Here is a 22,707-nt window from a genome sequence, read left to right on the forward strand (position 1 = left end):
ACTATGGGAATCCGGACAGAGAAGTGAGTATAGCTCCAGTTCAATCTGAGTACATTCAGAAGGTTAACTGTTCAACTGTACGGTGATTGTTCTTGACTGTTTTACATCTCTCGACTGTTATTACATCTCTCGACTGTTATTACATCTCTCGACTGTTATTACATCTCTTGACTGTTTTACATCTCTCGACTCTTATTACATCTCTTGACTGTTTTACATCTCTCGACTGTTATTACATCTCTCAACTGTTTTACATCTCTCGACTGTCATTGCATCTCTCGACTGTTATTGCATCTCTCAACTCTTATTACATCTCTCGACTGTTATTACATCTCTCGACTGTTATTACATCTCTTGACTGTTATTACATCTCTCGACTGTTATTGCATCTCTCGACCGTTATTGCATCTCTCGACTGTTATTACATCTCTCGACTGTTATTGCATCTCTCGACTGTTATTACATCTCTCGACTGTTATTACATCTCTCGACTGTTATTGCATCTCTCGACTGTTATTACATCTCTCGGCTGTTTTACATCTCTCGACTGTTATTACATCTCTCGACTGTTTTACATCTCTCGACTGTTATTGCATCTCTCGACTGTTATTGCATCTCTCGACTGTTTTACATCTCTCGACTGTTATTACATCTCTCGGCTGTTTTACATCTCTCGACTGTTATTACATCTCTCGACTGTTATTACATCTCTCGACTGTTATTACATCTCTCGACTGTTTTTACATCTCTCGACTGTTATTACATCTCTCGACTGTTATTACATCTCTCGACTGTTATTGCATCTCTCGACTGTTATTACATCTCTCGACTGTTATTACATCTCTCGACTGTTATTACATCTCTCGACTGTTATTGCATCTCTCGACTGTTATTACATCTCTCGACTGTTATTACATCTCTCAACTGTTATTACAACTCTTGACTGCTGTTACATTGTAATAACTTGTTTGTTATTAGATGGCATAGACCTGAAATGAAATTAAAGGGTAAGTGTTTGTTTAACTCTTTCAACTCACTAAGAGGCCACTTAGGATACTGAGACACCCGTCTCTCCCGTTCCCAAAGAAACACTACACAACAAGCCAAACAACCCTTCAATCCCTCCCCATTAGACATGCTGCTTGGCACACAACATACACATTCCTGTAACCATGACAACCCACATGTCGACGACAAACAAAAAGTAATGTTGGAGATGGTGTGTGTGCTTACAGACTCCTGGGTAAATTCTAACAGCAACACAAAACACAGTAGCGCGCGTGCACACACGCACACACACACACACACACACACACACACACACACACACACGGCCAGAGTTCAGTTAAACTGTACACACTTACGCAACTGAAACACCCACAGGTTCAAATCATCTGTGCTGCGTTCGAGGGGCGTATTCCCATTGCCCTAGCCAGGGATATGTAGGAAGTGAGAGGGGACATGGAGGGAGAGAGGGATATGTAGGAAGTGAGAGGGGACATGGAGGAAGTGAGAGGGGACATGGAGGGAGAGAGGGATATGTAGGAAGTGAGAGGGGACATGGAGGAAGTGAGAGGGGACATGGAGGGAGTGAGAGGGGACATGGAGGGAGTGAGAGGGGGACATGAAGGGAGTGAGAGGGGACATGGAGGGAGTGAGAGGTGGACATGGAGGGAGTGAGAGGGGACATGGAGGGAGTGAGAGGGGGACATGGAGGGAGTGTGAGGACATGGTCGGAGTGAGAGGGGGACATGGAGGGAGAGAGAGGGGATATGTAGGAAGTGAGAGGGGACATGGAGGGAGTGAGAGGGGATATGTAGGAAGTGAGAGGGGACATGGAGGGAGTGAGAGAGGGATATGTAGGAAGTGAGAGGGGACATGGAGTGAGAGAGGGATATGTAGGAAGTGAGAGGGGACATGGAGGGAGAGAGGGATATGTAGGAAGTGAGAGGGGACATGGAGGGAGAAAGGGATATGTAGGAAGTGAGAGGGGACATGGAGGAAGTGAGAGGGGACATGGAGGGAGTGAGAGGGGACATGGAGGAAGTGAGAGGGGATATGGAGGAAGTGAGAGGGGACATGGAGGGAGTGAGAGGGGACATGGAGGGAGTGAGAGAGGGATATGTAGGAAGTGAGAGGGGACATGGAGGGAGGGAGAGAGGGATATGTAGGAAGTGAGAGGGGACATGGAGTGAGAGAGGGATATGTAGGAAGTGAGAGGGGACATGGAGGGAGAGAGGGATATGTAGGAAGTGAGAGGGGACATGGAGTTAGAAAGGGATATGTAGGAAGTGAGAGGGGACATGGAGGAAGTGAGAGGGGACATGGAGGGAGTGAGAGGGGACATGGAGGGAGTGAGAGGGGGATATGTAGGAAGTGAGAGGGGACATGGAGGGAGAGAGGGATATGTAGGAAGTGAGAGGGGACATGGAGGAAGTGAGAGGGGACATGGAGGGAGAGAGGGATATGTAGGAAGTGAGAGGGGACATGGAGGGAGAGAGGGATATGTAGGAAGTGAGAGGGGACATGGAGGAAGTGAGAGGGGACATGGAGGGAGTGAGAGGGGACATGGAGGGAGTGAGAGAGGGATATGTAGGAAGTGAGAGGGATATGTAGGAAGTGAGAGGGGACATGGAGTGAGAGAGGGATATGTAGGAAGTGAGAGGGGACATGGAGGGAGAAAGGGATATGTAGGAAGTGAGAGGGGACATGGAGGGAGAGAGGGATATGTAGGAAGTGAGAAGGCAAACACGTGAATAATTTTTTTGTATTTGTGTTATGAGTTTAAAGTTTGGGGAAGCTACCATTTCTACTGACCTGTGTGCCAGTTATGATTATTTTTGTATGAGCATTTTTGTGTAAATTTTTATAATAAAGTTTAAGTTTCTCAAAATCACTGTCACGTGGTTAATCATAAAAAGCGCAACACATGTTTTAAGTAAAAATGTAATTAATGCAATAGCATAAGTGCAATGTATATGCCGCGAGTCAGGAAACCAGTGCAGAAGGTGAGTTTAATAAAGAACCGGTGCTGAAGGTGGGTTTAATAAAGAACCGGTGTAGAAGGTGTGTTTAATAAAGACCTGGTGCTGAAGGTAGGTTTAATAAAGACCTGGTGCCGAAGGTGAGTTTAATAAAGAACCGGTGCAGAAGGTGAGTTTAATAAAGAACCGGTGCCGAAGGTGAGTTTAATAAAGAACCGGTGCAGAAGGTGAGTTTAATAAAGAACCGGTGTAGAAGGTGAGTTTAATAAAGACCTGGTGCAGAAGGTGAGTTTAATAAAGAACCGGTGCCGAAGTTGAGTTTAATAAAGACCTGGTGCTGAAGGTAGGTTTAATAAAGAACCGGTGCAGAAGGTGAGTTTAATAAAGAACCGGTGCCGAAGTTGAGTTTAATAAAGAACCGGTGCAGAAGGTGAGTTTAATAAAGAACCGGTGCCGAAGATAGGTTTAATAAAGAACCGGTGCCGAAGGTGAGTTTAATAAAGACCTGGTGCTGAAAGGAGGTTTAATAAAGAACCGGTGCAGAAGGTGAGTTTAATAAAGAACTGGTGCAGAAGGTAGGTTTAATAAAGAACTGGTGCAGAAGGTGAGTTTAATAAAGAACCGGTGCCGAAGGTGAGTTTAATAAAGAACTGGTGCTGAAGGTGAGTTTAATAAAAAAACGGTGCAGAAGGTGAGTTTAATAAAGAACCGGTGCCGAAGGTGAGTTTAATAAAGAACCGATGTAGAAGGTGAGTTTAATAAAGAACTGGTGCCGAAGGTGAGTTTAATAAAGAACCGGTGTAGAAGGTGAGTTTAATAAAGAACTGGTGCAGAAGGTGAGTTTAATAAAGAACCGGTGTAGAAGGTGAGTTTAATAAAGAACCGGTGCAGAAGGTGAGTTTAATAAAGAACCGGTGCCGAAGGTGAGTTTAATAAAGAACTGGTGCAGAAGGTGAGTTTAATAAAGAACTGGTGCAGAAGGTAAGTTTAATAAAGAACTGGTGCAGAAGGTGAGTTTAATAAAGAACCGGTGCCGAAGGTGAGTTTAATAAAGAACTGGTGCTGAAGGTGAGTTTAATAAAAAACCGGTGCAGGAGGTGAGTTTAATAAAGAACCGGTGTAGAAGGTGAGTTTAATAAAGAACCGGTGCAGAAGGTGAGTTTAATAAAAAAACGGTGCCGAAGGTGAGTTTAATAAAGAACCGGTGTAGAAGGTGAGTTTAATAAAGAACCGGTGTAGAAGGTGAGTTTAATAAAGAACTGGTGCAGAAGGTGAGTTTAATAAAGAACTGGTGCAGAAGGTGAGTTTAATAAAGAACTGGTGCAGAAGGTGAGTTTAATAAAGAACCGGTGTAGAAGGTGAGTTTAATAAAGAACCGGTGCAGAAGGTGAGTTTAATAAAGAACCGGTGCAGAAGGTGAGTTTAATAAAGAACCGGTGCAGAAGGTGAGTTTAATAAAGAACCGGTGCTGAAGGTGAGTTTAATAAAGAACCGGTGCAGAAGGTGAGTTTAATAAAGAACTGGTGCAGAAGGTGAGTTTAATAAAGAACCGGTGCAGAAGGTGAGTTTAATAAAGAACCGGTGCAGAAGGTGAGTTTAATAAAGAACCGGTGCAGAAGGTGAGTTTAATAAAGAACCGTTGCAGAAGGTAAATTTAATAAAGAACCGGTGTAGAAGGTGAGTTTAATAAAGAACCGGTGCTGAAGGTGAGTTTAATAAAGAACCGGTGCAGAAGGTGAGTTTAATAAAGAACCGTTGCAGAAGGTGAGTTTAATAAAGAACTGGTGCAGAAGGTGAGTTTAATAAAGAACCGGTGTAGAAGGTGAGTTTAATAAAGAACCGGTGCTGAAGGTGAGTTTAATAAAGAACTGGTGCAGAAGGTGAGTTTAATAAAGAACCGTTGCAGAAGGTGAGTTTAATAAAGAACTGGTGCAGAAGGTGAGTTTAATAAAGAACCGGTGCTGAAGGTGAGTTTAATAAAGAACCGGTGCAGAAGGTGAGTTTAATAAAGAACTGGTGCAGAAGGTGAGTTTAATAAAGAACCGGTGCTGAAGGTGAGTTTAATAAAGAACTGGTGTAGAAGGTGAGTTTAATAAAGAACCGGTGTAGAAGGTGAGTTTAATAAAGAACCGGTGCTGAAGGTGAGTTTAATAAAGAACCGGTGCAGAAGGTGAGTTTAATAAAGAACCGTTGCAGATGAACGTGAGAGAAAACAATTACACCTAGTGACTGAAGGCTAAATAAAGGGGGAGAAATCAAGGAGGCAATGACGACCAGATGTGCATAATGATGAAGCCATGGCCAGTGGTTAGTAGACCGGTGACGTTGAACGCCGGGAGGGAGCAGGAGTCGTTGTGACAATCAGCCTCGGTCATATGGGCACATTGATAAACTGTGATCCATTGGAAGCTAAAGAAGTGAGCGCATGGAACTCAGAGATATCCTATCAGCCAATGCAGCAGTAGGCCTTTAACTTCCATCATCAACTAAGTAAAAATACATACTGTAGGCCTAAAGCTGAGAAATAAAATAGTAAATATCCTGATGAAAATTCAGATTATTTCAATCGTATTAATCTCTCTACACCGCCAGTCGGATGCCTCTCTATCGGTGTTGACTTGAGCTATCACTAGTGAAGTGCAACAAGGCTGTCAGATAAATCAACCGCCGCCAGTCGGCCGCCTCTCTATCGGTGTTGACTTGAGCTATCACTAGTGAAGTGCAACAAGGCTATCAGATAAATCAACCGCCGCCAGTCGGCTGCCTCTCTATCGGTGTTGACTTGAGCTATCACTAGTGAAGTGCAACAAGGCTATCAGATAAATCAACTGGGTCCAGCTAAAGCTGTTACTAGCGAACTTTCAACATTGTATCAACTAGTCCAGGGGTTCCCAAACTTTTTCACTCAGACCCCCATTGCAGAAAAAGGTTATTTCTTGCAATTCCACACATATGGTCATGGGGTGTAAACAACATATTGCCGTTGTATAGCCCTTTTTTGTTGAAATTCTATACATTTTGACATGACTATTGTGTATTCATTTGATATGAATGACTTGAACATCACTACAACAAACAGTGCATTCGGTAAGTATTCAGACCTCTTGACTTTTTGTTGCGTTACAGTCTTATTCTAAAATTGATTAAATTGTATTTTTCCCCTCATCAATCTATACACAATACCACATAATGACAAAGCAAAAACAGGTTTTTACAAATGACCCTGAAAAACATCCCACAGCATGATGCTGCCACCACCATGCTTCACCGTAGGGGTGGTGCCAGGTTTTCTCCAGACGTGATGCTTGGCATTCAGGCCAAAGAGTTCAATCTTGGTTTCATCAGAGCAGAGAATCTTGTTTCTGTCTGGCCACTCTAACTCACACTGGTGGTGTGCTGCAGAGATGGTTGCCATTCTGGAAGGTTCTCCCATCTCCACAGAGGAACTGTGGAGCTTTGTCAGAGTTACCATCAGGTTCTTGGTCACCTCCCTGACCAAGGCCCTTCTCCCCCAATTGCTTAGATTGGCCGGGCGGCCAGCTCTAGGAAGAGTCTTGGTGGCTCTAAACTTCTGTGTTCTTGGGGACCTTTTTGGGGACCTTTCACCAGATCTCTGCCTCAGCACAATCCTGTCTCGGGTTCTATGGGCAATTCCTTCGAACCTCATGGCTTGGTTTTTGCTCTGACATGCACGGTCAACTGTGGGACCTTATATAAACAGGTGTGTGCTTTTCCAAATCATGTCCAATCAATTGAATTTACCACAGGTCGAATCCAATCAAGTTGTAGAAACATCTCAAGTATGATCAACGGAAACAGGATGCTGCTGAGCTCAATTTCGAGTCTCATAGCAAAGGCTCTGAATACGTAAATAAGGTATTTCTGTTTTATATTTGTAACACATTTGCAAACATTTCTAAAAACCTGTTTTTGTCCATTCCACTATTACAACTTTTAAGAGTGAAACTGTCCGCGCCCCACAGTTTGGAAACCACTGAACTAGCCTATTCCGCGGGCGCTAATAGTTTCCCACAGTGGGCTCAGTACAGAAAGTTGTTTTTTAGGACATTTCCGCTGGATATTTGGGATGAACATGATATTTTGCTTTCACACCGAGGCTTGGTGATAATCGAAGCCAGGATGTAAAAAAAAAAAGAATACTTTTTTGACTTATTGTGTGAGGTGAAGAAAGAATGACTTAGAAGCTCAGGTTATTAGTGGTGGTAGTGGTGAGTTAAGACAATCAGAAATCAGACATCCCCAAATGGGAAAATGTCTACATTATCCCGCAGCCGGCCGGGTACTTCTATGCGTGCTCAGGCGCGCTCTCCCTAAACGTTATCATAACAGAGAAACCAGTCACATTCTCATTGCTCACATGGAGTAGACAATGAAAACATTTACAAAAGTCATTTCTCACAAGTGTAGTAGGTTGTGAACTCGGCAACCATTTCCATTCCGAGAATGACAACAGTAAATTACTTTAATTAATACATGCGTGAACAGAAATGAATTAACAGTACATTTATTAGGCCTACTGGTGACGTGTGTAATGGGGAATATATAAAAAAAATAAACAATCAAAGGGCAAACAATTCACACAAACAAATGAATGTGCAAGAACTGTCAGGAGACAGCTGAGTGCATTATGGAGAGCTGAGTGCATTATGGAGAGTTGAGTGCATTATGGAGAGCTGAGTGCATTATGGAGAGCTGAGTGCATTATGGAGAGTTGAGTGCATTATGGAGAGCTGAGTGCATTATGGAGAGCTGAGTGCATTATGGAGAGTTGAGTGCATTATGGAGAGCTGAGTGCATTATGGAGAGCTGAGTGCATTATGGAGAGTTGAGTGGATTATGGAGAGTTGAGTGCATTATGGAGAGCTGAGTGCATTATGGAGAGCTGAGTGCATTATGGAGAGTTGAGTGCATTATGGAGAGCTGAGTGGATTATGGAGAGTTGAGTGCATTATGGAGAGTTGAGTGCATTATGGAGAGCTGAGTGCATTATGGAGAGCTGAGTGCATTATGGAGAGCTGAGTGCATTATGGAGAGTTGAGTGCATTATGGAGAGCTGAGTGCATTATGGAGAGCTGAGTGCATTATGGAGAGTTGAGTGCATTATGGAGAGCTGAGTGCATTATGGAGAGTTGAGTGCATTATGGAGAGTTGAGTGCATTATGGAGAGTTGAGTGCATTATGGAGAGCTGAGTGCATTATGGAGAGCTGAGTGCATTATGGAGAGTTGAGTGCATTATGGAGAGCTGAGTGCATTATGGAGAGCTGAGTGCATTATGGAGAGTTGAGTGCATTATGGAGAGTTGAGTGCATTATGGAGAGCTGAGTGCATTATGGAGAGTTGAGTGCATTATGGAGAGTTGAGTGCATTATGGAGAGTTGAGTGCATTATGGAGAGTTGAGTGCATTATGGAGAGCTGAGTGCATTATGGAGAGTTGAGTGCATTATAGAGAGTTGAGTGCATTATGGAGAGTTGAGTGCATTATGGAGAGTTGAGTGCATTATGGAGAGTTGAGTGCATTATGGAGAGCTGAGTGCATTATGGAGAGTTGAGTGCATTATGGAGAGCTGAGTGCATTATGGAGAGCTGAGTGCATTATGGAGAGTTGAGTGCATTATGGAGAGTTGAGTGCATTATGGAGAGTTGAGTGCATTATGGAGAGCTGAGTGCATTATGGAGAGCTGAGTGCATTATGGAGAGTTGAGTGCATTATGGAGAGCTGAGTGGATTATGGAGAGTTGAGTGCATTATGGAGAGTTGAGTGCATTATGGAGAGCTGAGTGCATTATGGAGAGCTGAGTGCATTATGGAGAGTTGAGTGCATTATGGAGAGTTGAGTGCATTATGGAGAGCTGAGTGCATTATGGAGAGCTGAGTGCATTATGGAGAGTTGAGTGCATTATGGAGAGTTGAGTGCATTATGGAGAGCTGAGTGCATTATGGAGAGCTGAGTGCATTATGGAGAGTTGAGTGCATTATGGAGAGCTGAGTGCATTATGGAGAGCTGAGTGCATTATGGAGAGTTGAGTGCATTATGGAGAGTTGAGTGCATTATGGAGAGTTGAGTGCATTATGGAGAGTTGAGTGCATTATGGAGAGTTGAGTGCATTATGGAGAGCTGAGTGCATTATGGAGAGCTGAGTGCATTATGGAGAGTTGAGTGCATTATAGAGAGCTGAGTGCATTATGGAGAGTTGAGTGCATTATGGAGAGTTGAGTGCATTATGGAGAGCTGAGTGCATTATGGAGAGCTGAGTGCATTATGGAGAGCTGAGTGCATTATGGAGAGTTGAGTGCATTATGGAGAGCTGAGTGCATTATGGAGAGCTGAGTGCATTATGGAGAGCTGAGTGCATTATGGAGAGTTGAGTGCATTATGGAGAGCTGAGTGCATTATGGAGAGCTGAGTGCATTATGGAGAGTTGAGTGCATTATGGAGAGCTGAGTGCATTATGGAGAGTTGAGTGTATTATGGAGAGTTGAGTGCATTATGGAGAGCTGAGTGCATTATGGAGAGCTGAGTGCATTATGGAGAGCTGAGTGCATTATGGAGAGTTGAGTGCATTATGGAGAGCTGAGTGCATTATGGAGAGCTGAGTGCATTATGGAGAGCTGAGTGCATTATGGAGAGTTGAGTGCATTATGGAGAGTTGAGTGCATTATGGAGAGCTGAGTGCATTATGGAGAGCTGAGTGCATTATGGAGAGTTGAGTGCATTATGGAGAGTTGAGTGCATTATGGAGAGCTGAGTGCATTATGGAGAGCTGAGTGCATTATGGAGAGTTGAGTGCATTATGGAGAGTTGAGTGCATTATGGAGAGTTGAGTGCATTATGGAGAGTTGAGTGCATTATGGAGAGTTGAGTGCATTATGGAGAGTTGAGTGCATTATGGAGAGTTGAGTGCATTATGGAGAGTTGAGTGCATTATGGAGAGCTGAGTGCATTATGGAGAGTTGAGTGCATTATGGAGAGCTGAGTGCATTATGGAGAGCTGAGTGCATTATGGAGAGCTGAGTGCATTATGGAGAGTTGAGTGCATTATGGAGAGTTGAGTGCATTATGGAGAGCTGAGTGCATTATGGAGAGCTGAGTGCATTATGGAGAGCTGAGTGCATTATGGAGAGCTGAGTGCATTATGGAGAGTTGAGTGCATTATGGAGAGTTGAGTGCATTATGGAGAGCTGAGTGCATTATGGAGAGCTGAGTGCATTATGGAGAGCTGAGTGCATTATGGAGAGTTGAGTGCATCATGGAGAGCTGAGTGCATTATGGAGAGCTGAGTGCATTATGGAGAGCTGAGTGCATTATGGAGAGTTGAGTGCATTATGGAGAGTTGAGTGCATTATGGAGAGCTGAGTGCATTATGGAGAGCTGAGTGCATTATGGAGAGTTGAGTGCATTATGGAGAGTTGAGTGCATTATGGAGAGCTGAGTGCATTATGGAGAGCTGAGTGCATTATGGAGAGTTGAGTGCATTATGGAGAGTTGAGTGCATTATGGAGAGTTGAGTGCATTATGGAGAGTTGAGTGCATTATGGAGAGTTGAGTGCATTATGGAGAGTTGAGTGCATTATGGAGAGTTGAGTGCATTATGGAGAGTTGAGTGCATTATGGAGAGCTGAGTGCATTATGGAGAGCTGAGTGCATTATGGAGAGCTGAGTGCATTATGGAGAGTTGAGTGCATTATGGAGAGTTGAGTGCATTATGGAGAGTTGAGTGCATTATGGAGAGTTGAGTGCATTATGGAGAGTTGAGTGCATTATGGAGAGCTGAGTGCATTATGGAGAGTTGAGTGCATTATGGAGAGCTGAGTGCATTATGGAGAGCTGAGTGCATTATGGAGAGTTGAGTGCATTATGGAGAGTTGAGTGCATTATGGAGAGTTGAGTGCATTATGGAGAGTTGAGTGCATTATGGAGAGTTGAGTGCATTATGGAGAGCTGAGTGCATTATGGAGAGCTGAGTGCATTATGGAGAGCTGAGTGCATTATGGAGAGTTGAGTGCATTATGGAGAGTTGAGTGCATTATGGAGAGTTGAGTGCATTATGGAGAGTTGAGTGCATTATGGAGAGCTGAGTGCATTATGGAGAGTTGAGTGCATTATGGAGAGTTGAGTGCATTATGGAGAGTTGAGTGCATTATGGAGAGTTGAGTGCATTATGGAGAGTTGAGTGCATTATGGAGAGCTGAGTGCATTATGGAGAGCTGAGTGCATTATGGAGAGTTGAGTGCATTATGGAGAGCTGAGTGCATTATGGAGAGCTGAGTGCATTATGGAGAGTTGAGTGCATTATGGAGAGTTGAGTGCATTATGGAGAGCTGAGTGCATTATGGAGAGTTGAGTGCATTATGGAGAGTTGAGTGCATTATGGAGAGCTGAGTGCATTATGGAGAGCTGAGTGCATTATGGAGAGTTGAGTGCATTATGGAGAGCTGAGTGCATTATGGAGAGTTGAGTGCATTATGGAGAGTTGAGTGCATTATGGAGAGCTGAGTGCATTATGGAGAGTTGAGTGCATTATGGAGAGCTGAGTGCATTATGGAGAGCTGAGTGCATTATGGAGAGTTGAGTGCATTATGGAGAGCTGAGTGCATTATGGAGAGTTGAGTGCATTATGGAGAGCTGAGTGCATTATGGAGAGTTGAGTGCATTATGGAGAGCTGAGTGCATTATGGAGAGTTGAGTGCATTATGGAGAGCTGAGTGCATTATGGAGAGTTGAGTGCATTATGGAGAGTTGAGTGCATGCATTCTGTTGAGAGCCTTAAAAACCAAAATGTGGGCTTCCAAATTAAATAGGCATGGGCCTACACACTTGTGATTTGAAACAATCGTCAACTATTTTTTAAAAGAAGCTAAGGATCCGCTGTCGTCAAATCATGCTCTCTAGTGAAAGATTTTGAATTATTTTATTTAGACAGGAGTAATTATATAATTTTGGCAAAAACGTCAATTTACTTTAGGGGAAGCCAGCTTCCGAACACTGCACTGGCACCAGTGGTGTAAAGTGCTTAAGTAAAAATATTTTAAAGTACTACAAAAGTAGTTTTTGGGGGTATACATACTATTTCTAAACTTTTACTGTTCATTCACTACATTCAAAAAGAAAATAATGTACTTTTTACTCCATACATTTTCCTTGACACTCAAAATACAATTTAAATGCTAAGCAGGACAGGAAAAAGGCCCAATTGACACACTTATCAAGACAACATCCTTGGTCATCCCTACTGCCTCTGATCTGGCAGACTCACTAAACACAAATGCTTAGTTTGTAAATTATGTCTGAGGGTTGGAGTGTGCCCCTGGCTGTCAAAAAATAAATACAAATTATAATAATAATGATAATAATAATGTGTAGCATTACTTTCACTCAAGTATGACAATTGAGTCCTTTTTCCAGCACTGTACTTAAGTACATTTAAAACCAGATACTTTTTATAATAAGGTATCCCCATAGAAACGCATTTGGCTTATTATGGACAGGTTTTGTCGAGCATGAGCCCTCTCGCTTCGCCTTTTCTCTCTGGTAAAACTACTGCATCCCACCAGAGAAAGCATCCGAGCGAGCGAAACAGCGCCCCTCTATCTTACTATAGGTAACCAATGTATCTGATGCTGTATGGACAGAAATAGAAATGACATGCCATACTATTTTTGTCCAGACAGCATCAGATACATGGTCTACACATACGCAGACAGAGGGGCGCTGTTTCGCTCGTTCGGATGATTTATCTGAGATTGATGCGTCTTTCTACGCACGTGTTAGTCAAATAGATTACCAATATTTTATTTGGACTGGCAAGGAGGTACAGTTGGGCAGGCCAGGCCCCCTGAGGCCCACTCATAACGCCGGCGCTGTGGGGAACCAGCGTCTTGCTCTTCATTGTAATCAGAGGGCTGATACAAATACTATGCATGCCAGTCTCTCTTGGCTAAGAGTTGAGGAGAGACTGAATGCATCACTTATTTTTATAAGAAACAATAATGTGTTGAAAATCCCAAATTGTTTGCATAGTCAACTTACACACAGCCCTGACACACACACTTACCCCACCAGACATGCCACCATGGGTCTTTTCACAGTCCCCAAATCCAGAACAAATTCAAGTAAGCGTACAATATTATTTAGAGCCATTATTGCATGGAACTCTGTTCCATCTCATATTGCTCAAATGAACAGCAAACCTTGTTTAAAAAAACGGATAAAGCATCACCTCACGGCACAAAGCCTTTCCCCTATTTGACCTAGATAGTTTGTGTATATGTATTGGTATTGATAAGTAGGCTACGTGTGCCTTTTGAAAAATGTATTTATTAAATTATGTAGTTCTGTCCTTGAGCTGTTCTTATCTATTAATGTTCTGTATTGTGTCATGTTTCATGTTTTGTGTGGACCACATGATGAGTAGCTGCTGCTTTTGCAGGAACCTAATAAAATACCCCAAAAATCACTAAGGATCTATCATGGTCCAAACACACCAGCACAGTTGTGAAAAGGCCGTCCAGGACCTCTATACAAGGTGGTGTCAGAGGAAGTGTTCAATATTTTCAACGATTCCAGCCACCCAAGTCATAGACTGTTCTCCCTGCTCCCGCACGTGAAGCGGGACTAACAGGATCGTGAACAGCTTCTACCCCCAACCCCCAAGCCGGCCGTGACTGGGAGGTCCGTGGGGCGACGCACAATTGGCTTAGCGTCGTCCGGGTTAGCGAGGGTTTGGCCGGTAGGGATATCCTTGTCTCATCGCGCACCAGCGACTCCTGTGGCAGGCGCAGTGCACGCTAACCAAGGTCGCCAGGTGCACGGTGTTTCCTCCGAAACATTGCTGCGGCTGGCTTCCGGGTTAGATGCATGCTGTGTTAAGAAGCAGTGCGGCTTGGGTTGTGTTTTGGAGGACGCATGACTTTCGACCTTCATCTCTCCCAAGCCCGTACGGGAGTTGTAGCAATGAGACAAGATAGGAACTACTAATAATTGGATACCACGAAATTGGGGAGAAAAGGGGGGTAAAAAATAAAATAAAATAAAATAGTTACCTGGACTGTCTGCAGTGACCCTTGTTGCACTAACTTTGACTCATCACATACGCTTCTACTAGTGTTTACTATCTGTCACTTTATTCCTAAACTCAGCAGAAAAAGGAACGTCCTGCGTTTATTTTTTAGAAAACTTAACATGTGTAAATATTTGTATGAACATAACAAGATTCAACAACTGAGACATAAACTGAACAAGTTCCACAGACATGTGACTAATAGAAATTGAATAATGTGGCCCTGAACAAAGGAGGGGCGGATCAAAATCAAAAGTAACAGTCAGTATCTGGTGTGGCCACCAGCTGCATTTAACTACTGCAGTGCATGTCCTCCTCATGGACTGCACCAGATTTGCCAGTTCTTGCTGTGAGATGTTACCCCACTCTTCCACCAAGGCACCTGCAAGTTCCCGGACATTTCTGGGGGGAATGGCCCTAGCCCTCACCCTCCGATCCAACAGGTCCCAGACGTGCTCAATGGGATTGAGCTCTTTGCTGGCCATGGCAGAACACTGACATTCTTGTCTTGCAGGAAATCACGCACAGAACGAGCAGTATGGCTGGTGGCATTGTCATGCTTAGGGGTCATGTCAGGATGAGCCTGCAGGAAGGGTACCACATGAGGAAGGAGAATGTCTTCTTCCCTGTAACACATCGTGTTGAGATTGCCTGCAATGACAAGTTCAGTCTGATGATGCTGTGACACACCGCCCCAGACCATGACAGGCCCTCCACCTCCAAATCGATCCCTCTCCAGAGTACAGGCCTCGCTGTAACACTCATTCCTTCGACGATAAACGCAAATCCAACCATTACCCCTGGTGAGACAAAACCGCGACTCGCCAGAGAAGAGCACTTTTTGGAATTTTGCATTCCTGGTGTAACTCGAGCAGTTGTTGACATCCTGTACCTGTCCCACAGGTGTGATGTTCGGATGTACCGATCATGTGCAGGTGTTGTTACACGTGGTCTGCCACTGCGAGGATGATCAACTGTCCGTTCTGTCTCCCTGTAGCGCTGTCTTAGGCATCTCACAGTACGGACATTCCAATTTATTGCCCAGGCCACATCTGCAGTCCTCATGCCTCCTTGCAGCATGCCTAAGGCACGTTCACGCAGATGAGCAGGGACCCTGGGCATCTTTCTTTTGGTGTTTTCCAGAGTCAGTAGAAAGGCCTCTTTAGTGTCCTAAGTTTTCAAAACTGTGACCTTAATTTAATTAAGTTTAATTATATGTACAGTACATATCTACCTCAATTACCTCGTACTCCTGCACATCGACTCTAAGTTATTGTTTCTCATTGTGTATCTATTATTACGTGTTTTACTTTTCTATTATTTCTCTATTTTCTCTCTCTACATTGTTGGTAAGGGCCCGTAAGTAGGCATTTCACTGTTACACCTGTTGTTTACCAAGCATGTGACCAAACACATTTGATGTGATTTGAGAAGAAAATCTGGATTTTAATACGAATATAAAAGATCTGCATAAAAACAATATGCACATTTTCCATCAAATGGACTTGTTGCAGATAAAAGGCTGTGCGTGATGACGTAACGCACATCAAAATACTTTTTGTATTCAAATTCCCATGTACCGAATAAAAAATACTAGTTAAATGGGTTTCCATCTCATTTTCAACTATACTGATGGTTGTCTCACAAAAACTGTTGCGTTATACAGTGAGTGTGCCCACTCTGGTATTGTGGGCACCACAACAGCTCTATCTGTGCGCTTGGCTAGAGCGCACGTGTAGCCTACATGATGAGATTATTATTATGGACAAAAGAGCGAGATTCTTTTTACTTGTCAAATGGCAGCCAAGCATCGATCACCATGTCACCAGAATAAGACCCTTGATATGTATTGAAAGGAGCATCAAGCTCATCACCTTGCACTTTCACCTCCCTGTGAAGTTCTTAACTTATTTCATCTGTAGCCTAATAAACTGCATGCTTTCCTGACAAGTCATAGTGAGAGGACCACACCTCATCGCATGACTCCAAGTTTACTTAGAAACGATGGTTATTATATCAATATTTGTGCATAAAAGTGTTTACACTGACATTTCTCACATAATACATTTTACAGCCACAAAAAGATTCTACCTTGTCTAGCGTGACCTGGACAGAGTTCTAAGAAAAGCTTGGTGCAGAAACAACAGAGTAAAGCTCACCTCAGGTTGTGTGGAAAAATGTCAAAGCATTGCGTACTACTAACTAACTATGGTGATGGTAGTGATAGACACTACTCACTTCAGTGAAACCATGGAACAGGCTGAGCGGGAGGAGGGGCTTCAGCGCCATGGATTGGTGGACTCCTCCCACAGGAGGCCCAAGGTCCAATGAAGGCAGGGTAGCGGTCTGACAGACGTTACCTAGGAGACAGTCATCACGTCAAAAACAGATTAATACAGTTTAAAAAGAGGGTGAGGGCGAGGAGCTAATCACACTCACTCACATGCACATACACACATACTGACCCACAGACACACACACAGTTTGGTTCAATAAGGTCATTAGTGCATCCTCTGTGATTAGCTCTGTTTGTGTGAGTGAGTTCCTGATTATGGAGAGTTTGTTTTGTTTTGGGATTTCCACTGAGCCTGATTACAGTTTGATAATCATAACAATCACAGCCCCACCCATGTACACCCTGCTGCACAAACATTTGGCCTGATTACCTTAAGTGTGTGTGTGTGTGTGTGTGTGTGTGTGTGTGTGTGTGTGTGTGTGTGTGTGTGTGTGTGTGTGTGTGTGCGAGAGAGAGAGAAAGAGAGTGAAGACTAAAGAGGACTAGCAAGTACAAGAGCTAATAAGAGAAAGATGAGTGTTAGAGCACAAGCTAATTGTGTGTTTTCTCTCTGTCTGTCCCTACCTCGCTCCCTCATCTTCTCTTGATGTCTCTGTCTGTCCCTACCTCGCTCCCTCCGTCCTCTCATCTTCTCTTGATCTCTCTGTCTGTCCCTACCTCGCTCCCTCATCTTCTCTTGATGTCTCTGTCTGTCCCTACCTCGCTCCCTCTGTCCTCTCATCTTCTCTTGATCTCTCTGTCTGTCCCTACCTCGCTCCCTCATCTTCTCTTGATGTCTCTGTCTGTCCCTACCTCGCTCCCTCCGTCCTCTCATCTTCTCTTGATCTCTCTGTCTGTCCTTACCTCGCTCCCTCATCTTCTCTTGATCTCTCTGTCTGTCCCTACCTCGCTCCCTCTGTCCTCCCATCTTCTCTTGATCTCTCTGTCTGTCCCTACCTCACTCCCTCATCTTCTCTTCATCTCTGTCTGTCCCTACCTCGCTCCCTCATCTTCTCTTGATCTCTCTGTCTGTCCCTACCTCGCTCCCTCCGTCCTCTCATCTTCTCTTGATGTCTCTGTCTGTCCCTACCTCGCTCCCTCATCTTCTCTTGATCTCTCTGTCTGTCCCTACCTCGCTCCCTCCGTCCTCTCATCTTCTCTTGATGTCTCTGTCTGTCCCTACCTCGCTCCCTCCGTCCTCTCATCTTCTCTTGATCTTTCTGTCTGTCCCTACCTCGCTCCCTCCGTCCTCTCATCTTCTTTTGATCTCTCTGTCTGTCCCTACCTCGCTCCCTCCGTCCTCTCATCTTCTCTTGATCTCTCTGTCTGTCCCTACCTCGCTCCCTCATCTTCTCTTGATCTCTCTGTCTGTCCCTACCTCGCTCCCTCATCTTCTCTTGATCTCTCTGTCTGTCGCTACCTCGCTCCCTCCGTCCTCTCATCTTCTCTTGATCTCTCTGTCTGTCCCTACCTCGCTCCCTCATCTTCTCTTGATGTCTCTGTCTGTCCCTACCTCGCTCCCTCTGTCCTCTCATCTTCTCTTGATCTCTCTGTCTGTCCCTACCTCGCTCCTTCATCTTCTCTTGATCTCTCTGTCTGTCCCTACCTTGCTCCCTCATCTTCTCGTGATCTCTCTGTCTGTCCCTACCTTGCTCCCTCATCTTCTCTTGATCTCTCTGTCTGTCGCTACCTCGCTCCCTCCCTCCTCTCTCGATGTCTCAGTCTGTCTGTCTGTCTGTCTGTCTGTCTGTCTGTCTGTCTGTCTGTCTGTCTGTCTGTCTGTCTGTCTGTCTGTCTGTCTGTCTGTCTGTCTGTCTGTCTGTCTGTCTCCCTCTCAATTAAATTAAATTCAAGGGGCTTTATTAGCATGTGAAACATATATTACCATTGACAAAGCAAGTGAAGTAGATAATATACAAAAGTGAAATAAACAATAAAAATTAACTGTAAACATTACACTCATAGAAGTTAAAAAAGAATAATGACATTACAAATGTAATATTATGTATACAGTGTTGTAACGATGTGCAAATGGTTAAAGTACAAAAGGGAAAATAAATAAACATACATATGGGTTGTATTTACAATGGTTTTTGTTCTTCACTGGTTGCCTTTTTCTTGTGGCAACAGGTCACAAATATTGCTGCTGTGATGGCACACTTTGGTATTTTACCCAGTAGATATGGGAGTCTCCCTCTCTCTCTCAGTCTATTTCTCTGTCTTGCTCTGTCTGTCTCTCTTTCTGTCTCTCTTTCTCCCTCTTTGTCTCTCTCTCTCTCTGACTCCCTCTCCGACTCCCTCTCTGACTCCCTCTCTCTGTCTCACTCTGTTTGTCTCTCTATGTCTGTCTCTCTCTTTATGTCTCTCACTCTGTCCCTCACTGTCTTTTTCTCCATCTCTTTCTCTCTTTCTGTCTCACACTCTGTGTGATTCTGCAGTATTCTAATATAAAATGTATAGATAGTAATATCATTGCCTTTGGCTGAGAGACATGCAGGAGAACAATGCATCCTACTTTTTTCTCCCTTCTAAATCCCATTGATCCCTCCCATCGGACTTTGGTCAAAACCAGTGCACTATGTATTGAACAGGGGTCGATTTGGGAAGCAGACTGAGAAGGTGTATTATGTAGCACCAGGCATGACAGCATGGCGCAAAGTCACACTTTATCATCAAATAGAGTTGGAGGCAGAAGCCCTGAGTTGAGTAAACAAGAGCAATACCATATTTCTGTACTTACAGTGCATTCTGAAAATATTCAGACCCATTGTCATTATGGGGTATTTTGTGTAGTTTGATGAGGAAAAACATGTTTTAATTCCATTTTAGAATAAGGCTGTAATGTAATAAAAGGTGGAGAAGTCAAGGGGTCTGCATACTTTCCGAATGCACTGCATGTATGTCGTGTTTTTGTGGTGTGGTTTTCAAATACAGTGCCTTTAGAAAGTATTCAGACCACTTGAAGTTTGGGAGCCCCTGCTCTATGATTATGCGCGAGTGAAGTGAGTTCGGAAAACATCATTTATTCTATTAATTTTAGGGGGATTTTACACCGAAATGATTTGGTGAGGTTTTTCCGAAATCTGGTGTTAACGATCTATCCGCACTCGGGAACGCACTAAACAACGCGCCGTGGTACATTCAAAAAGGGTGGTCTCGGTCCGATTCAATTCGTACTGTGGTGCCGTTCGCTCACGGTGAGAACAGAACGCAGTCCGTAGCGAACACAGGAAAATAACCAGTCACGCATTATTATTGGTTGTTTGACTGCGCTCATTGGTTGTTTTGACAGCATTTGATTAAATGCACACAGCATCATCATTTGAGATCTCAGAAATATGTGAGTAGTAGCAGCGCATTTATGAGCGCATCCGATTCGGATTAGTGGGAGAAGGGAGCTATATATATATACTGAATATAGCCTTCTCACGTAGCAGATTGTGATATTGCGCTGTTGTTGGATGACCAAAGTGAACTCTGATTCGAACTCCTCAAAACTATGTGTGAAATAGTTCACATAGAAACTTTGTGTCCAACTCATAATCAAATAGTCTTCCCCAAAATAACATGGTCGCTGTGGTAGAACGTTTATTTTGATTGGCGATTTTGTGCATTCATCAAAATCCCATCAAGTAGCCTGATTTCAAATTACATGTAAAACAAGATTTTTGGGAATCGTTCTTTTTGCACATCATCAACGTTTAAAAAATGGACAATTATATGAATCTGACTATTCCGTATTACTGTGTGCATACTACTCAGTGCCAGCCGTTTTCCTATTGGTCAGTCACTCGGATCGTTGTGTAACAGCTGCCGCATTACACTATAAAGGCTAAACATTCTGACACTACCAGAACTTTGTCGGAATCTACAATCTCACGTAGTGGTACTTAATCGGCAGACCTAGACCCTGTCACACTGAACGGTCCAAGACGTTCGATAATCCTTTACGACCTAAGAATTTTCCCACGACGTGGAAATCAATCTTGTCTGGGGGATACAATCGGGGCATAAAACAGCTAAAATCGTACAGTCTGCAAAAGCATGTATGTATGTACGTACTAAAGGACGTAGACAGATCCACAGACCCCTCCCGATTTCATCGTTGGGGACAACAAAACAAAAAGGTAGACTCAACTTGCCAGGATGGGCAACAGGCTATTTCTGTGATCCATACGTCCCATACGTCTGCATCTTTACAGCAGACATTTACATGAAGCATCTTACTGTGCATTTACTGAGCCTTAAATTGTAATTAACCTAACCCGTTTGAGTAGGCAATGTTGTATTTATTTAAGGCTACCTAAATGCATTCTGGTAATTTCCTACTATACTTGAAGTAAAAATAAGTATCTCCTTACCAAAATACATGCTGGTCTTATCAACAATCAATATTCCTTTTGCATGCAACTTCACCACCCCTGGTCAAGTCTTCAATCGATTCTAGCTGAGCATGGTGGTATGATGGGTCCAGAATGAGTCTCCTCTCCTCCACAATAGGCTACCACTCACTGCTGAGGTAGGCTTACTCTCCCTCCTCTAAACTCCCTCTCTCTCTCTAACCTTGTTTACACCTTGAGCTAACATGTGGTCTCAATCACTATCGGCTTAAGGTTCGTTTACACATGGAGGTAAAATGTCTCTCTTTTCCGTCCACTGTGCTCGCATTGTGACTAGATTTCCTGGTGCCTGCCTGTATACAAATTATTTGACTTTCTTTCAAAATAATATGAATGTATTTATTTTAAGACAGTTATTGATGCCATACGCCAATGGTGCAACCTGTCAATGATTTGAGAGGCCGGTATAATAATGATTTAAATGATTTGACCATCCAGATCTGTTAAAACTTGATTGATATCCATGTACAATGGGTCCCTGAATACCTCTTGAGGCTGGTCTTTTAGTCGTCTACACCTGCTTGAAAATGTGGGCACAATCAGAATGTAAACAAGATCAGGAAAAATGGTAAATGTTAGAACCAGGTGTAAACATGGCTTCTGTTTCCCTCCCCCTCCACCTCCCTCTGTCTTGCTCTGAGATGTGTGAAGAATTTTACTTTATTGGAGTGTAGGCTCCATATGTGTGTCTGTGTCATCTGTAGTATGCTATTTGAGGTTATTGGTCAAGTCCTCACTGAGCCAGGTGCTCTTGTTAACCTATTGACATGCACACGTGAGCGTGCATACATAGAAATAGAGGGAGGGAGGGAGGGAGGGAGGGAGGGAGGGAGGGAGGGAGGGAGGGAGGGAGGGAGGGAGGGAGGGAGGGAGGGGAACTGATGTGATCTGATGCGGCATATGGGATACCATGGTCACCATCCAGCCCTAAAAATGGGGAAATCCCTGCCTCCTCACTATGATTCATTCACTCCACTGTGAGTCTATGGAGGCTGACCAGGCTGTTGTCTTTGGATGAGCCTGTGTGTAAATCCTTTAACATCCTCACTCCATTCCTCCTGTGGCTGGTATTTTTAGATGCTCCCTGTGTTCACTGGTTCAGAAGGAAACCACATACAGCATGCAGATACAGTGCATTTGGAAAGTATTCAGGCCCCTTGACTTTTTCCATATTTTGTTACGTTACAGTGTTATTGTAAAATTGCTTAAATAAAAATACAAATTCAAACAGAAATACCTTATTTACATAAGTATTCAGACACTTTGCTATGAAAGACACACACCTGTCTATATAAGGTCCCACAGTTGACAGTGCATATTAGAGCAAAAACCAAGCCATGAGGTCGAAGGAATTGTCCATAGAGCTCCGAGACAGGATTGTGCCGAGGTACAGATCTGGGGAAGGGTAACAAAACATTTCTGCCATATTGAAGGTCCCCAAGAACACAGTGGCCTCCATCATTCTTAAATGGAATAAGTTTGGAACCACCAAGACTCTGAGCAATCGGGGGAGAAGTGCCTTGGTCGGGGAGGTGACCAAAAACCTGATGATCACTCTGACAGAGCTCCAGAGTTCCTCTGTGGAGATGGGAGGACCTTCCAGAAGGACAACCATCTCTGTAGTACTCCACTAATCAGGCCTTTATGGTAGAGCGGCCAGACGGAAGCCACTCCTCAGTAAAATGCAGTAAAAACCAAGATTGAACTCTTTGGCCTGAATGGCAAGTGTCACTTCTGGAGGAAACCTGGCATCATCCCTACGGTGAAGCATGGTTGTAGCCGCATCATGCTGTGGGGATGTTTTCCAGCGGCTGGGCCTGGGAGACTAGTCAGGATCGAGGGAAAGATGAACGGAGCAAAGTACAGAGAGATCCTTGATAAAAACATGCTCCAGAGCGATCAGGACCTCAGACTGGGGTGAAGGTTCACCTTCCAACAGGACAACAACCCTAAGTACACAGCCAAGAC

The 22,707-nt window shown here is 43.8% G+C and overlaps 1 protein-coding gene across 1 annotated transcript in view; it reads right to left on the minus strand.

Moving 5' to 3' along the window:
- Positions 1-20,836, minus strand: part of LOC110487985 (zinc finger protein 385D) — a 43,726-nt gene extending 22,890 nt beyond the window's left edge. The window contains exons 1-2 of the mRNA XM_021559919.2: positions 20,701-20,836; positions 16,303-16,424 (exon numbers count right to left, since the gene is read on the minus strand). Of these exons, the coding sequence (XP_021415594.2) occupies positions 16,303-16,424; positions 20,701-20,710 (132 nt within the window). The 5' untranslated portion in view covers positions 20,711-20,836. The remainder of the gene's footprint in view (positions 1-16,302; positions 16,425-20,700) is intronic.
- Positions 20,837-22,707: the final 1,871 nt, after the last annotated feature.

Source organism: Oncorhynchus mykiss, chromosome 32 (assembly GCF_013265735.2).
Source record: "Oncorhynchus mykiss isolate Arlee chromosome 32, USDA_OmykA_1.1, whole genome shotgun sequence".
In the NCBI taxonomy this organism is placed as follows: domain Eukaryota; kingdom Metazoa; phylum Chordata; class Actinopteri; order Salmoniformes; family Salmonidae; genus Oncorhynchus; species Oncorhynchus mykiss.